The following is a 16,047-nucleotide window of genomic DNA, read 5'->3' as shown; positions in this document are numbered from 1 at the left end:
TGTGTATATAGAGGGGGGCTGTGTATATAGAGGGGGGCTGTGTATATAGAGGGGGGGGCTGTGTATATAGAGGGGGGCTGTGTATATAGAGGGGGGCTGTGTATATAGAGGGGGGGGCTGTGTATATAGAGGGGGGCTGTGTATATAGAGGGGGGTTGTGTATATAGAGGGGGGGGCTGTGTATATAGAGGGGGGCTGTGTATATAGAGGGGGGCTGTGTATATAGAGGGGGGCTGTGTATATAGAGGGGGGCTGTGTATATAGAGGGGGGCTGTGTATATAGAGGGGGGCTGTGTATATAGAGGGGGGCTGTGTATATAGAGGGGGGCTGTGTATATAGAGGGGGGGCTGTGTATATAGAGGGGGGCTGTGTATATAGAGGGGGCTGTGTATATAGAGGGGGGGCTGTGTATATAGAGGGGGGCTGTGTATACTAATAACCTGCAGCATCGTATGTCTTAGGGGGGATTAAACTGGCAGAGTCACTGGTAGAGAAGGATCTGGGTGACTTGTAGATCACAGACTACAGAATAGCACAATGTCAGGCTGCTGCTTCCAAAGCCGGCAGGATATTGTCATGTATCAAAATAGGCCTGGACTCAAGGGACAGGGACATAATACTCCCCTTTATAAAGCATTGGTACAGTCTATAGTGTATAATACTCCCCCTTTATAAAGCATTGGTACGGCCTCACCTGGAATATGCTGTTCAGTTTTGGGCACCTGTCCATAAGAGGGACACTGCAGAGCTTTTTATCTCACAATGTTAAAGGGGTATTCCAGGAAAAAAACTTTATTTCAACTGGCTCCAGAAAGTTAAACAGATTTGTAAATTACTTCTATTAAAAAATCTTAATACTTTCAGTACTTATGAGCTTCTGAAGTTAAGGTTGTTCTTTTCTGTCTAAATCCTCTCTGATGACACCTGTCTCGGGAACCGCCTAGTTTAGAAGCAAATCCCCATAGAAAACCTCTTCTAAACTGGGCGTTTCCAGAGACAGGTGTCATCAGAGACAGAAAAGAACAACCTTAAAGGGGTATTCCAGGCAAAACCTTTTTATATATATATATATATATATATATATATATATATATATATATATATATATATCAACTGGCTCCGGAAAGATAAACAGATTTGTAAATTACTTCTATTAAAAAATCTTAACCCTTCCTATAGTTATTAGCTTCTGAAGTTTTCTGTCTAACTGCTCAATGATGATGTCACGTCCCGGGAGCTGTGCATGATGGGAGAATATCCCCATAGGAACTGCACAGCTCCCAGGACGTGAGTCATCAGAGAGCAGGTAGACAGAAAAAAACAACTCAACTTCAGAAGCTCATAAGTACTGAAAGGATTAAGATTTTTTAATAGAAGTAATTTACAAATCTGTTTAACTTTCTGAAGCCAGTTGATATATATATATATATATATATAAAAAAGTTTTTTCCTGGTATACCCCTTTAATAGTAAGGATAATGTTCCAGGAGGACACCTGCGTCATTGCCATCAAGTCTATTGATAAATTACAGGTACGGCCTAGAAAACCTTTTTCCTAGAAGTGGCCGAGGCGTGTGACCTAATAAAAACACCTGCTTGATATTCTGGGAAATGTATTCATATGTTTTTATGTAATTCATCTATACGTGACACCTCGCTGCCCTGTAATAAAAGAAGGCACTGTCATGTAGGCGTGGGTTAAATACTACGTGTTGGCCCAGGTTGGGTACATCGTATGTGTTCATTCATGTTACATGTTACTGTTTAATTTTGGTTCTTTAATATTAATTTAATATTATGTTTGGTTTGGCGGGCACATTTCTACCCTTGCTGCTATCCTTGGTTGGGGACATTAAAGGGGTATTCCAGGAAAAACACTTTTTTTATATATCAACTGGCTCCAGGAAGTTAAAAAGATTTGTAAATTACTTCTATTAAAAAATCCTAATCCTTTCAGTACTTATGAACTTCTGAAGTTAAGGTTGTTCTTTTCTGTCTAAATCCTCTCTGATGACACCTGTCTCGGGAACCGCCCAGTTTAGAAGAGGTTTGCAATGGGGATTTGCTTCTAAACTGGGCGGTTCCCGAGACACGTCATCAGAGAGCAGTTAGACAGAAAAGAACATCCTTAACTTCAGAAGCTCATAAGTACTGAAAGGATTAAGATTTTTTAATATAAGTCATTTACAAATCTGTTTAACTTTCTGGAGCCAGTTGATATATAAAAAAAAAGTTTTTTCCTGGAATACCCCTTTAAAGAGAACCTCTCATGATCCTGTTATATTTTATATCCCCCCCAGCTCACTGCCCCATCATGATAAACCACCCCCGGCCTTTATTTTTATTATTTTTTTTAGTTTTCTACTTTGATATTGTTCTGTATTTTCTGTTCAGTCTCAGTCAGATTCACAGACTGGGAATGGGGCGTTCCCCCGCAGGCGTGACATCATCTGAAGCCATACAGGGGAGAAGTTCCTCCCTCACTCTGCTACACACAGACCAGAGCAGTTCAGTGTGAGATGAGCTATGATTGGCTAAGGCTGCACACATACCCCTCAGCACTCGAGACTGCATTTCCTGATTTTGGACCAGCAGGAGTCCAAAGTCTGTGCAAGAGATGGGGGGGAAATGTGCTCTGGACAAGTAGGGAGACACCTAGTGGCAGCTTTTTTAAACACAAATGAAATTTTTTTTTAAAGCAAATTGCATTAGAAAGATTTTTTTTATTTATTTACCATATGGAGTGTAATAGCAAAAAATAGTTTTAATGACAGTGCACATGGCATTGATGACATGAGAATACGTTCAGCTTCGGGCATCATTTCATTGTTTATATAGATCCAATCGCTGTAAAATCTGCCCCAAAGAAATTACGAGGAGTCACAAGTAGGATTACATGACCTTCCGCCATGAAATGACTGTAAAATATCTAATGAATAATCACGTCTCAGGAAACTCTTCGCAGACAATGAACAAGCAGGGAATACTAAGAGACGTGAAGGGCAGAGGTCTGGAGGCAGATATGGATGTACAGGAGAATACTGCAGGTCCGTATCAGTACAGTGGTCACTCAACATACGATGGTAATCCGGTCCAAATGGACCATCGTTTGTTGAAACCATCGTATGTTGAGGGATCCGTGCAATATAAAGTATAGGACAGTGGTCTCCAATCTGCGGACCTCCAGATGTTGCAAAACTACAACACCCAGCATGCCCGGACAGCCAACGGCTGTCCGGGCATGCTGGGAGTTGTAGTTTTGCAACATCTGGAGGTCTGCAGGTTGAAGACCACTGGTATTGGAGGTTATACTCACCTGTCCCCGCCGCTCCGGACCGTCACCGCTCGTCACCGCTGCCCTGGATGTCGCTGTCCATCGCTGTCGCCGCGTCCCCGTGGTGTCCCCGACACTCCGGCAAGGCCTCTGCTTCCCCGGGATCCTCACTGTCTGTCGCCGCCATCACGTCGATACGCACGCCGCTCCTATTGGATGACGGGACGGCGTGCGCAGCGATGTGATGACGACGATGGAGAGCGCCGACGATGCAGGGGATCCCGAAGAGGACGCGCCGGAGCCCCGAGGACAGGTAAGTGATCGTCAGCGGACCACACGGGGCACCGTAAACGGCTATCCGGGGGCAGCTGAAGCAGTCTGCGCTGAGGGATAGCCGTTTATGCGATGGCCCCGACATACAAAAGCATTGTAGGTTGATGCTGCCTTCAACGTGTGATGCTGCCTCTGAGAGTGATCGTATGCTGAAATGATCGTATGTCGGGGCCATCGTAGGTCGGGGGATCACTGTATATATATATATATATATATATATATATATATATATATATATATATATACATATATATATATATATATGTTTTTTTTATATAATTTTATATATCTTTCTTATCAAGCTGAACTAAACTGATACCAGGTCTGGCCTCTCCATAGATGCAGATGTAGCAGAGCTAAGCTGGTCATTTGGCACAATTCATCATGATATCACTATAAAAACTATTTTATTTGCCTTAGGACTATAAAACAGGGCATCAAAAGGGACCATGACCCATACAGCTCTGCTACATTAGTATACACTGTTTATTATACAGAATGTGGTAAACATCACCCTTCACTTGATTCAGACTCGTACCTCTTGGGTTGCAGCGGGGTTGAGATGCTTTCAGCTAAATTTATTGCTTATAAAAATTCCCTAAGTGACTAAAGGAACATGTAACCTGCTGTAGAATATTACAGGTACAAGAGAGGACTCCGCCTAAATCACATTGTGCTGTAATAACTGTATTACATCCTGTTCACATGTATCAATCTGTCCTTGCTGTTTGTAGTGACGTCCTGCAGAGCTAATCAAGGAGAGCTTCAGTGTAAATATGAGGGAAAAGACAGAACTTGAAGGAACTTGAAGGGTTAACCATTCCTGCGGTTTGGCTTGGCCTGGTTGCTTGGCTATGCCCTAGCCATTCTGGGCTGTAGCAGCTAATCGTGCTGAGCCTGCACCTGTAGGGTGAGCTTTTTAGTCCAGCTCACTCTATATTTAGTTGCCAGTGAAAGAACTAGTTTCCAGTAACCAGCATCGTTGTTCTCTGAATTTTTGGATATTGATCTCGGCTCTGCTTTTTGACCTTTCTTCTGCATCTGTTTTTTGGTACCTCATCTGTTGCTAAACCGGCCTGTCTGACTATGATTTCAGTGTGTGTGTGTGTGTGTTTAGTTTTATTTCTGTTAGTTTTGTGTGCCTCCAGCTGTTTCCCGACACCTACTGTATTGTAATTTATTATTTTGACTGTCAGTCCCTGCAGGTAGTTAGGTAGGGACCGTCTTCGTGGTTGTTGGACCCGTTGCTCAGGACGGGTACGCAAGTAGGCAGGGCACAGAGGGTGTGGGCAAGTTTAGGGCAGAACTCTATCCCAACGTGACAGCAGTGGTTTGTCAACAGTTATGATGAGGACGGCTGTAAGAAGGATGAGAGTAGTAGTACAACTGCTGAGAGAGATGGAGTAATGGAATGACAGTTCTGGTACATCTCTAACTAGGTTGAAAGGATACGCAAAGAAGCTTTCCCTTAAAGTCAGTGTTTTAATCCAACCAAGAGTCTTAGAACATAACTTGGAGTGTATGCCAAACCAAAAATCTCACCAGAAGGAAACAGGAAATGGCTTGCCATACATTCCCAGTCATGTTCTAAGACTCCGAGTTGGACTAAAACACTGACTTTAAAGGAAAAGCTACCTGGAAAAGGGGGCGTGACAGATCCTTTCTTTTTAGAATTCCCAGTGGAGCATAAATTGCCTTTAAAGGGGTACTCCACCCCTAGACATCTTATGCCCTATCCTAAGGATAGGGGATAAGATGTCTGACCGCGGGGGTCTGGCCGGACCCCAGCAGTCATACATCTTATCCCCTATCCTTAGGATAGGGCTTAAGATGTCTAGGGGTGGAGTACCCCATTAAGTCTCCACATGTCTTTAAGATGCTCTACTCCAGGAGAAACATTACCCTCTTACCCCACTAACTAGATTAAGGCATTGAGGGGGTTCTTATGGCTTCCAAGGGGAGTCAAACTTGCAAGCCATTAGGCACCCTCTACAGCAACTGGGAGCATCCTGCAAGCACTGGGCTGGTGGTCATAGGTGGATTTAGGTGGATTTTGTGCCATTGCTCCTCTACCTTAGTTTCAGCAATGGTCAGAGCTTAGATGGACTGACTACTGTCCATACGTCCTTCTGAGTCAACAGAATGGAGAAGGGGCCCAAACTCAAGGGGAATAGTTATCAAAGCACCACGTCACGACTACTACTACAACTACCGCCACCACCGTAAGCCACTGTCGTTGACTCCCTACATCTGCTGTTGGGGCTTACAAGGATCAGCGTGGACACTGCTGTGTAGTTTACATCTCTACCTTGTACAGTGACCCCCCCGACCTACGATGACTCCAACATACGATCATTTCAACATACGATCACTCTCAGAGGCAGCATCAACATACGATGCTTTTGTATGTCGGGGCCATCGCATAAACGGCTATCCGGCAGCACAGACTGCTTCAGCCGCCGCCGGATAGCCGTTTACGGTGCCCCGTGTGGTCCGCTGACGATCACTTACCTGTCCTCGGGGCTCCGGCGCGTCCTCTTCGGGATCCCCTGCATCTTCGGCGCTCTCCATCGTCGTCATCACGTCTCTGTGCACGCCGTCCCGTCATCCAATAGGAGCGGCGTGCATAGCAACATGATGGCGGCTACGGAGAGCGAGGATGTCGGGGAAGCAGAGGCCTTGCCGGAGCATTGGGGACACCCGGGGACGCGGCGACAGTGATGGAAGGCGACATCCAGGGCAGCGGTGACGGTTCGGAGCGGCGGGGACACGTGAGTATAACTTCCTATACCAGTCGTCTTCAACCTGCGGACCTCCAGATGTTGCAAAACTACAATTCCCAGCATGCCCGGACAGCCAACGGCTGTCCGGGCATGCTGGGTGTTGTAGTTTTGCAACATCTGGAGGTCTGCAGGTTGTAGACCACTGTCCTATACTTTACATTGCACGGATCCCTCAACATACGATGGTTTCAACAAACCATGGTCCATTTGGAACGGATTACCATCGTACGTTGAGGGACCACTGTATATATGTATATGTATATATATGTATATGTATATATATATATATATATATATATATATATATATATATATATATTATATAAACTAAACGGGATGAGTATTTAACTCAGGGAGAGTTCACCACTCCTGGTGTGACGGAGCTTTCAAGGGCCACTAAGCACTCCGCAGGCATTCTGGGTAGGGGAATATGCAAATCAGCTCATTACATCATCCCTGGTATCAGCTTAGCTCCAGTTACGGAATATAAAAAGCTAATCGGGATTAATGCCAAACCAGAACTCTCTCTCCAGAAGGAAAGAGCACCCATCTGCAGATGGGTGCTCTTTCCTTCTGGGAGAGAGAGTTCTGGCTTGACATTAATCCCGATTAGTTTTTTATATTCCGTAACTGAAGCTAAGCTGATACCAGGGAACATCGCCTGAAAAGGTGATGTAATGAGCTGATTTGCATATTCCCATATATATATATATATATATATATATATATATATATATATATATAAAAGTATATAAAGAACCCAAAAAAAATGCAGTCACATAAAAGTTATTTGAGAAATTGCACCGCAACTGTTATGAAGCTGCAGAACACTTCAACAATGTATCTAATAAAAAGATGACTGTACACAAATAAAAACTAAGATTTCGTATACAAAGGTTCCATAAAGTTACATTTTTGACGACTGCCCTTTACTCAATAATATAGAAAATAGGCAAGAAATAAACAGCAAAAATAAATAAATAATAGAGAGAAAAAAAAAAAAATTTGGAATAATCTAACAGTTCCCAGACTCCAGAGATTCTCCCTGCAGGATGATATATAACAACCTGAAATACCTGAGTCCATAATGTAAGTCGGGAGCGTCTATAGGGCGTGCTGAGCACTCGGCTGCTCACCTTTAAATACATACAATTTTAAAACAGGCCCTCGAGAGCCTAAATGACTTCATTAAGTCTATAGCGATGACGTGTGAAGGAAATGATTGACTACTATACATTATGTATATATATATATATATATATATATATATATATATATAAAGGAGCCGACATCTCCATCACCAGATCCTCCAAGACGAGACGTCCAAAGAGAAGCTTCTAGAGAAGCCGAGGATCTGGATCATCATAAGATCTTCTGTCCCTCAACAGTAAGAAGCCAACATGAAGGTTCTTGGGATCGTCTTGGTCGCCCTGACCCTCTTTCCCCAGCCTGGTGAGATGAGCTGCGTTATCTTTTAGGAAAAAAAAAATGTTTTCTCTTTTTCTTGTTTGTTGTGGAAATTACAAAAATAGTGTGTTTCCAATATTTTTTTATTTTTTATTTTGAATAGTTTGAATTTTTGATATAGATGATTTACAGTTCTAGGTCCTCGAATGTTTGGGCCGGTGATGGAGGTTCATGTTTTCTTTTTTGATAAGTTATTTATTTATCTAGTTTTTTTTTTTTTACTGTTCTATTTTATTTATTTTATTTTATATTTATGTATTTTTATAGAATATATATATATTGATTTATTGATTTATTTTGTATATATTCATTTATTTCATATATATGTTGATCGATCGATTGATTTTGTATATATTGATTTATTTCATAAATTTGTTTCTATGTTTTTATTTACACATTGTAATTGTAGAATTTTTTTATTTTCCTGTATCAGAGCAGAATACTGCCCCCCCCCCCCCCCCCCTGCTGAAATTAGCAGCTAAGACTCAGCAACTCTAAATTATACTACACCTGAAAGTTGAAGTTGAAGAATTGTAAATGCAGCTCTGGATGTGATTGGAGTGTAAGACATGATATCTGTCAAGAAATATTGCAGTTCTGGATATGACTGGAATATAAGACAGGGTGTTACTAAGGATCTGTTAAGTAATATTTATTTGTATTTATTTATCTTATTTTATTTTGTCTCTTTAAAGGTGGATCAATACTTTGTTACTACTGCCCGGAGGAAACGTTTAGCGCGGAGTGTACGGACCAGAGGAACTGCACAGGAGCCAATAACGTGTGCAAGACGACCGTACTGAGCCCGGACGTAGGTGAGTGCTCCCTCCATGAGCTACCAAGACATCTGTCATCAAGTCCCTAAGCCAGAATCTGCTAAAAAAACTTTTGATGTATCATAGATTAACTCCTTGGGGATGGAGCCCATTATAACCCTAAGGACGGGAGCATTTTTTGCAAATCTGACCACTGTCACTTTAAGCATTAATAACTCTGATGCTTTTACTTTTCATTCTGATTCCGAGATTGTTTTTTCGTGACATATTCTACTTTATGTTAGTGGTAAATTTTTGTCGATACTTGCATCATTTCTTGGTGAAAAATTCAAAAATTTGATGAAAAAATTGAAAATTTTGCATTTTTCTAACTTTGAAGCTCTCTGCTTGTAAGGAAAATAAACATTCTAAATAAATAATATTTTGATTCACAAATACAATATGTCTACTTTATGTTTGCATCATAACGTTGACATGTTTTTACTTTTGGAAAACATCAGAGGGCTTAAAAGTTCAGAAGCAATTTTCCAATTTTTCACAAAATTGTTTCAAAATCGGAATTTTTTAGGGGCCAGTTCAGTTTTGAAGTGGATTTGAAGGGCCTTCATATTAGAAATACCCCATAAATGACCCCATTATAAAAACTGCACCCCCCAAAGTATTCAAAATGACATTCAGTAAGTTTGTTAACCCTTTAGGTGTTTCACAGGAATAGCAGCAAAGTGAAGGAGAAAATTCTAAATCTTAATTTTTTACACTCGCATGTTCTTGTAGACCCAGTTTTTGAAATTTTAAAAGGGGTAAAAGGAGAAAAAGCCCCCCAAAATTTGTAACCCAATTTCTCTTGAGTATGGAAATACCTCATATGTGTATGTCAAGTGTTCGGCGGGCGCAGTAGGGGGCTCAGAAGGGAAGGAGCGACAATGGGATTTTGGAGAGTGAATTTTGCTGAAATGGTTTTTGGGGGCATGTCACATTTAGGAAGCCCCTCTGGTGCCAGAACAGCAAAAAAAAAAAAAAAACACATGGCATACTATTTTGGAAACTACACCCCTCAAGGCACATAACAAGGGGTCCGGTGAGCCTTAACACCCCACAGGTGTTTGACGACTTTTCGTTAAATTCGGATGTGTAAATGAAAAAAAACAAATTTCACTAAAGTGCAGTTTTTTTCCCCAAATTTACCATTTCTACGAAGGGTAATGGGAGAAAATTCCCCCCAAAATTTGTAACGCAATTTCTCCCGAGTACGGACATACCCCATATGTGGCCCTAAACTGTTGCCTTGAAATACGACAGGGCTCTGAAGTGAGAGAGCGCCATGCGCATTTGAGGCCTGAATAAGGAATTTGCAGTAGGGGTGGACCCGGTTACAAGGATGGGGCTTGTCTCCACCAAAACCCTACAGCAGTGTCTCCCACAGGGTGCCTCCAGCTGCTGCAAGACTCCCAGCCTGCCAGGACAGTCTATGGCTGTCCGGCAACACTGGGAGTTGTGGTTTTGCCACAGCTGGAGGCGCCGTTTAGGAAACACTACCGTCTGAGGCGTTTTTCATTTTTATTGGGGGGGGGGGGGCGACGTGTAAGGGGGTGTATGTGTAGTGTTTTACTTTGTACTATTTGTTAGTGTAGTGTAGTGTTGTTAGGGTACATTCACACAGGCGGGGGTTCACAGTAAGTTTCCTTGATTGAAACCCACTGTAAACCCGCCCGTGTGAATGTACCCTGTACATTCACATGGGGGGGGGGGGGCGCCCCAAACCTTCAGCTGTGGCAAAATGACAACTCCCAGAATGCACTGACAGACCGTACATGCTGGGAGTTGTAGTTTTACAACAGCTGTAGGCACACTGGTGGGGAACCACTGAGTTAGAAAACAGACTCTAGCTCAGTGATTCCAACCCATGTGCCTCCAGCTGTTGCAAGACTACAACTCCCAGCATGTACGGTCTGTCAGTGCACTCTGGGAGTTGTAGTTTTGCAACAGCTGGAGGCACACGGGTTGGAACCACTGAGTTAGGAAACAGACTCTAGCTCAGTGTTTCCCAACCAGTGTGCCTACAGCTGTTGCAAAACTACAATTCCCAGCATGCCCGTACAGTCAGGGATGCTGGGCGTGTAGTTCTGCATTATCTGGCCCTTCAGATGTTGCAGAACTACAACTCCCAGCATGCCTGGACAGTCTGGGCATGCTAGGAGTTGTAGTTATGCAACAACTGGGGAAGAACAGTGGCCTCCAAACTGTAGCCCTCCAGATGTTGCAAAACTACAACTCCAAGCATGCCCAGACTGTCCAGGCATGCTGGGAGTTGTAGTTCTGCAACATCTGAAGGGCCAGATATTGCAGAACTACACGCCCAGCATCCCTGACTGTCTGGGCATGCTGGGAGTTGTAGTTTTGCAACATCTGGAGGGCTACAGTTTGGAGACCACTACACAGTGGTCTCCAAACTGTGAACCTCCAGATGTTGCAAAACTACAACTCCCAGCATGCCCAGACAGCCTTTGGCTGTCTGGGCATGCTGGGAGTTGTAGTTTTGCAGCTTTTAGAAGGCCACAGTGAAGATCACTTATTGCGATCTTCACTGCAGCCTTCTCAGCTGCACTTTCCGGCCGCCGCTCCTCCTGCTCGCGCCGCTCCTTACTACTGGGGTGACACACTGTAACAAACCTCCTCCTCATGTAATCTCCTTACTACTGGGGTGACACACTGTAACAAACCTCCTCCTCATGTAATCTCCTTACTACTGGGGTGATACACTGTAACAAACCTCCTCCTCATGTAATCTCCTTACTACTGGGGTGACACACTGTAACAAACCTCCTCCTCATGTAATCTCCTTACTACTGGGGTGACACACTGTAACAAACCTCCTCCTCATGTAATCTCCTTACTACTGGGGTGACACACTGTAACAAACCTCCTCCTCATGTAATCTCCTTACTACTGGGGTGATGCACTGATACAGTTTTGCAGACCACACATGGAATATTATGCACAGTTTTAGGCGTTTATGTATAAGGAGAACATGGGTGAACAAAACGGGTGCAGAGAAGGCGACTAAGGGAATTACGAAATTGTGGAGATTGCAGAACCAAAACACATGATCGTTCTTGGGGTTATTTATGTGTGAAAACCTTAAATCTTAGTTTTGCTCTATATACAGACCCTTCACTGCTCATATACAAAACTGCAGATGAGAAGAGAACATAACACATTGGGGGGGGGGGGGGGGTTATCCAAGGATTTTGAGCTCTTCTTTTGTGCATAAAAGTCGCATTAACACCTAAGCAAATTTTTGGCTGTAAGCAAAAAGCTACAAGAGAGCGTATGAAAGTGAGTTTTATTCTCCACTTTTTTTAGCGGTCCGGGATTTATCAAGTGAAAGTTGAACAAAAAGTCACAACCCCCCCAAAACAGCGTAAATGTAAACCAGCCCGGACCTGCTACAAAACGGCCTTGGAGAGCAGATTGTTATATTTCCCACTGGAGCCGAAATCACAACCTCAGCGAGAAATATGAACCCGGGCCCCATCTGATTCTATCCCCCTACTCTATCTAACTGAATGTGGGGACGGGGACACTGCTTTACATACCCCCCCTTGTCTCCCACCCGCTCGCGCCACACATCTACCACCCGCTACATAACTACAACTCCCAGCATGCTCTTACAGTAAGAGCATGCTGGGAGTTGTAGTCATGCAGCGGGGGGGGGGGTGACAAGCTTGTCACTCGCCCGCACATCTCCCGCACCACATGACTATAACTCCTAGCATGTCCTTACTGTAAGAGCATGCTGGGAGTTGTGGGCGTGCAGCACGGGAGATGCACGGGAGCGTGACAATAAATGTATTAACCTATTTTTCTTGTTTGTTTTTTTTCTCATATCAGATCCGTGTATCCTGTTGACACTTCGGATTTGGTGGACTGCGTCGATGATCAGCATTTTTTTTCTTTCTGTTTAATGCTAATAAAATGGTTAATGAGCGCTTGTGTTTTTTGGAATAAAAGTTTTTTAAACGTGTTGTGTTTTTTTATTTTTTATTTACTTGACAGGCTTAGTAGTAGAAGCGGTCTTATAGACAAAGTCCATTACTAAGCTGGGGCTAAGCATAGCCACAAAAATAGCATTAATCCCCAATTATTACACCGGTACCCACCGCCACAGGGGTGCAGGGAAGAGCCGACACCAACAGGCCCAGAGCGTCAAAAATGGTAACAGGCTGGTGTTATTTAGGATAGGTAGGGTCAGTCACAATGCTCCTTGCCCACCCTGGTAATGTCAGGCTTTTACTGTTTGGTTGGTATTTGGCTAAAAATTAGGGTTAACCCTATGCGTTTTTTTTTTTTAAATAATTATTTATGCAAAAAAAAAAGCATAGGGTTCCCCCTAATTTTCAGCCAAATACCAACCAAACAGCAACAGCCTGACGTTACCAGGGTGGGCAAGGAGCATTGTTACTGACTCTACCTATCCTAAATAATGCCAGCCTGTTACCGCCTAGGCCCAGGAGCACCATTTTTGATGCATCGGGCCTGTTGGTACCGGTTCTTCCCAGTACCCCTGTGGCGGTGGGCACCAGGGTAATAATTGGGGGTTAGCACTAAATGCTTTTGAGGCTAACGTTAAGCCCGGCTTAGTAATGAACTCCACCTATTAGACGACTTCCACTACTAAGCCTGTAAAGCAAATGAAAAAAAAACACAACACGTTTAAAAACATTTTTTTCCAAAAAAACACTGCCCCACAAGCCCTCGTTAACCATTTTAACATTAACACAAAAAAAAAAAACCCTGATCACCGTACTCCTCCGAATCGAAATTAATCCACAGGATACACGGATCTGAAATGAGAAGTAAAAAAAAAAATGAGTTAGTACATTTATGGGAAAAAAAGTGGTAAAAAAATGTAATAAACACACACATATATATATTGCACATTTTTTTTTCAAAGCTGCAAATTGGTGTTCTGAAGTCATTTATTGGTTTTTGCTTATGTGCGCCAAATTTATCAACCCCCTGTGATAGTATAATAAATGTGTCTTACATAAGCAAAACCAAAAGCAAGAAACAAAAAAAAAGCCTAGAGAACTCGCTTACCAAATCACCGATGATAAGTGTCCCCGTGTATCTCTTATATTTCAGGTTACCCCTTCCAAGGGAATGAGGTTGTGATCCGCGGCTGCGCCAGAGCTGTGACCTGTATAAACAACGATATGGACGAACTCGGAAATTCTCAGATCATATCCTGCTGCAACACCGACCTCTGCAACAACCGAGGACTCAACGCTACAACTACAACATCCATGACCGACGGAGCCGCACACAACACGGCCACAACGGGAGCGGTCCTACTGGGAACCTCAATACTATTTATTGTAATGTGGTCATGAGGGGAACTCTATGGACGATGCACAGTGCGACCCCAGCTGGAGTCATTACTATATATGAGAGGAAGACATTGTGATGTGCGCACCTGCCGGTCTGTGGCCCCGGAATCAATGTGACCTGTGAATGAAGATGATTTATTATCGCTCTATGAATAATGAGGATAAATATAAGTGGAGATAAAAAGTGACTATTACGGTTTTTAAATTAAGATTTTGAATTTGTTGTAATTTTGCAATGTTCAATCAATTATTCACTCAGTTCTTAATGGCAATGACAGGGTGTCCCTAGAAGACCAACATAACAGTAACTGCCAGCATTCCCATAAGTGGCACCAAATAACAATACCAGCCCTAGGTGTCCCTATAAGAGGACCCACGTAACAGTACCAGCCGGTAATGTCCCTATAAGAGGACCCACATAACAGTACTAGCCGGTAATGTCCCTATAAGAGGACCCATATAACAGTATCAGCCGGTAATGTCCCTATAAGAGGACCCACATAACAGTACCAGCCGGTAATGTCCCTATAAGAGGACCCACATAACAGTACCAGCCGGTAATGTCCCTATAAGAGGACCCACATAACAGTACTAACCGCTACCTTCATAACAGTGCCAACCGCTTGTATCACTATAAGAGGACCCATATAACAGTACTAACTGCTATTGTCCCTAATAGAGGACTCACATACAGTACCAGCTGATAGTGTCCCTATAAGAGGACCCACATAACAAGGAAGAAATGCCAGCGAGGTATAGCGGATCCCAGATTTATTAAATGGATAAAAACAGGAACGGTAAATACAGGGTTACGCGTTTCAGGCGTGTAACAGAACGCCCTTAGTCATACAGAGTAAGATAAAAAAAATGCCCAACTTATATAGGGGAAGTGATGTGGGGAAGGGAGGAGTTCCCAATCCCACAAGACCTTAACCCTTGCATAAATACAAGTGGGAAGAAGATTTACCAAGTGTAAATAAAAACCTTTTTCATCATGATCACAAGCACAAAGATGTAATAGTTCCCCCATGTAACATTATAAAGTATTTAGTATGAATACAATTAAGAAATATGTTAAATATATAGGTTATCCATACTGAAAAACATGTAAATATGAGCAAAAATAATAATAAATATAAAATAATGTTATGGGGGATGAACAAGAACAGAACAGCCTGACGAGAAATAGTTAGTATATTGGAATGGACATAGAACCGTATAGCGCAAGGAAAAAACAGGAGACATATTAATAATGTAAAAGGATATCTTGTCTCTTGTTCAGACCTTTAGGCCAACGGGAATCTAAAGTCATGATCCAGAAAACCTCCCGTGACAGGAGTTTTTTTCTGTGATCACCTCCCCGTAAGGGAGCAGTGACACGCTCAATGCCCTGGACATGCAGAGTGGAGGTTCCGCCCGCATGTTTTAGGTCACAATGTGAGGAAACAGTGGAGATGTGACGTGAATTAAAATGTGCAACATCTGATAAATGCTTCCTGATTCTCACTTTGAGGGGTGTTGATGTACATCCCACATACTGGGTTTTACATGTCCTACAAGAAATTAAATAAATGACAAAGGTCGTATTACAGTTAATGTACTGCTTAATCTTGTATTCAGACCCAGTGGCGTAAGAAGTGAACGTGTCACCAACTCTCATCCTGGTACAACAGGTGCAGACGGAGTGTCCGCATCCGTAGGAACCAGGATGACGGTAGCGGTAGCTTTAGGAGTACTCAAAAAAAGACTAGGGGACAATAATTGTCCCAAAGTGGGGGCACGCCGAGATATGCATCTATAGCCCCCTGTCATGGACGTGGCGAGTGCAGGATCAGAAAGAATAATAGGCATAAACTTATGTACGATCCCGCAAACGTCACGAAAATCATTACTATATTGAGTACAAAACATAACCGGTTTGCGGTGAGGATGGGAGGACAGCTGATTTTTACGTTCTAGGTTGGATTCTCTAGGTTGAATGAGTTGAGATCTATTTTTAAGGGATACTATGTTGGAGGCCCGT

At 42.9% G+C, this 16,047-nt stretch overlaps 1 protein-coding gene across 1 annotated transcript in view; it reads left to right on the top strand.

Moving 5' to 3' along the window:
• Positions 1-14,037, top strand: part of LOC130274603 (ly6/PLAUR domain-containing protein 2-like) — a gene marked incomplete at its 5' end in the record, with an annotated part of 44,425 nt that extends 30,388 nt beyond the window's left edge. Inside the window, 2 exons of the mRNA XM_056523038.1 lie at positions 8,554-8,673; positions 13,780-14,037. Coding sequence (XP_056379013.1) covers positions 8,554-8,673; positions 13,780-14,027 — 368 coding nt within the window. The remainder of the gene's footprint in view (positions 1-8,553; positions 8,674-13,779) is intronic.
• Positions 14,038-16,047: the final 2,010 nt, after the last annotated feature.

This window comes from Hyla sarda, chromosome 5 (assembly GCF_029499605.1).
Source record: "Hyla sarda isolate aHylSar1 chromosome 5, aHylSar1.hap1, whole genome shotgun sequence".
Classification (NCBI taxonomy): domain Eukaryota; kingdom Metazoa; phylum Chordata; class Amphibia; order Anura; family Hylidae; genus Hyla; species Hyla sarda.
The sequence above is the reverse complement of the archived record's forward strand: the minus strand, read 5'-3'. Positions and strand labels throughout refer to the sequence as shown.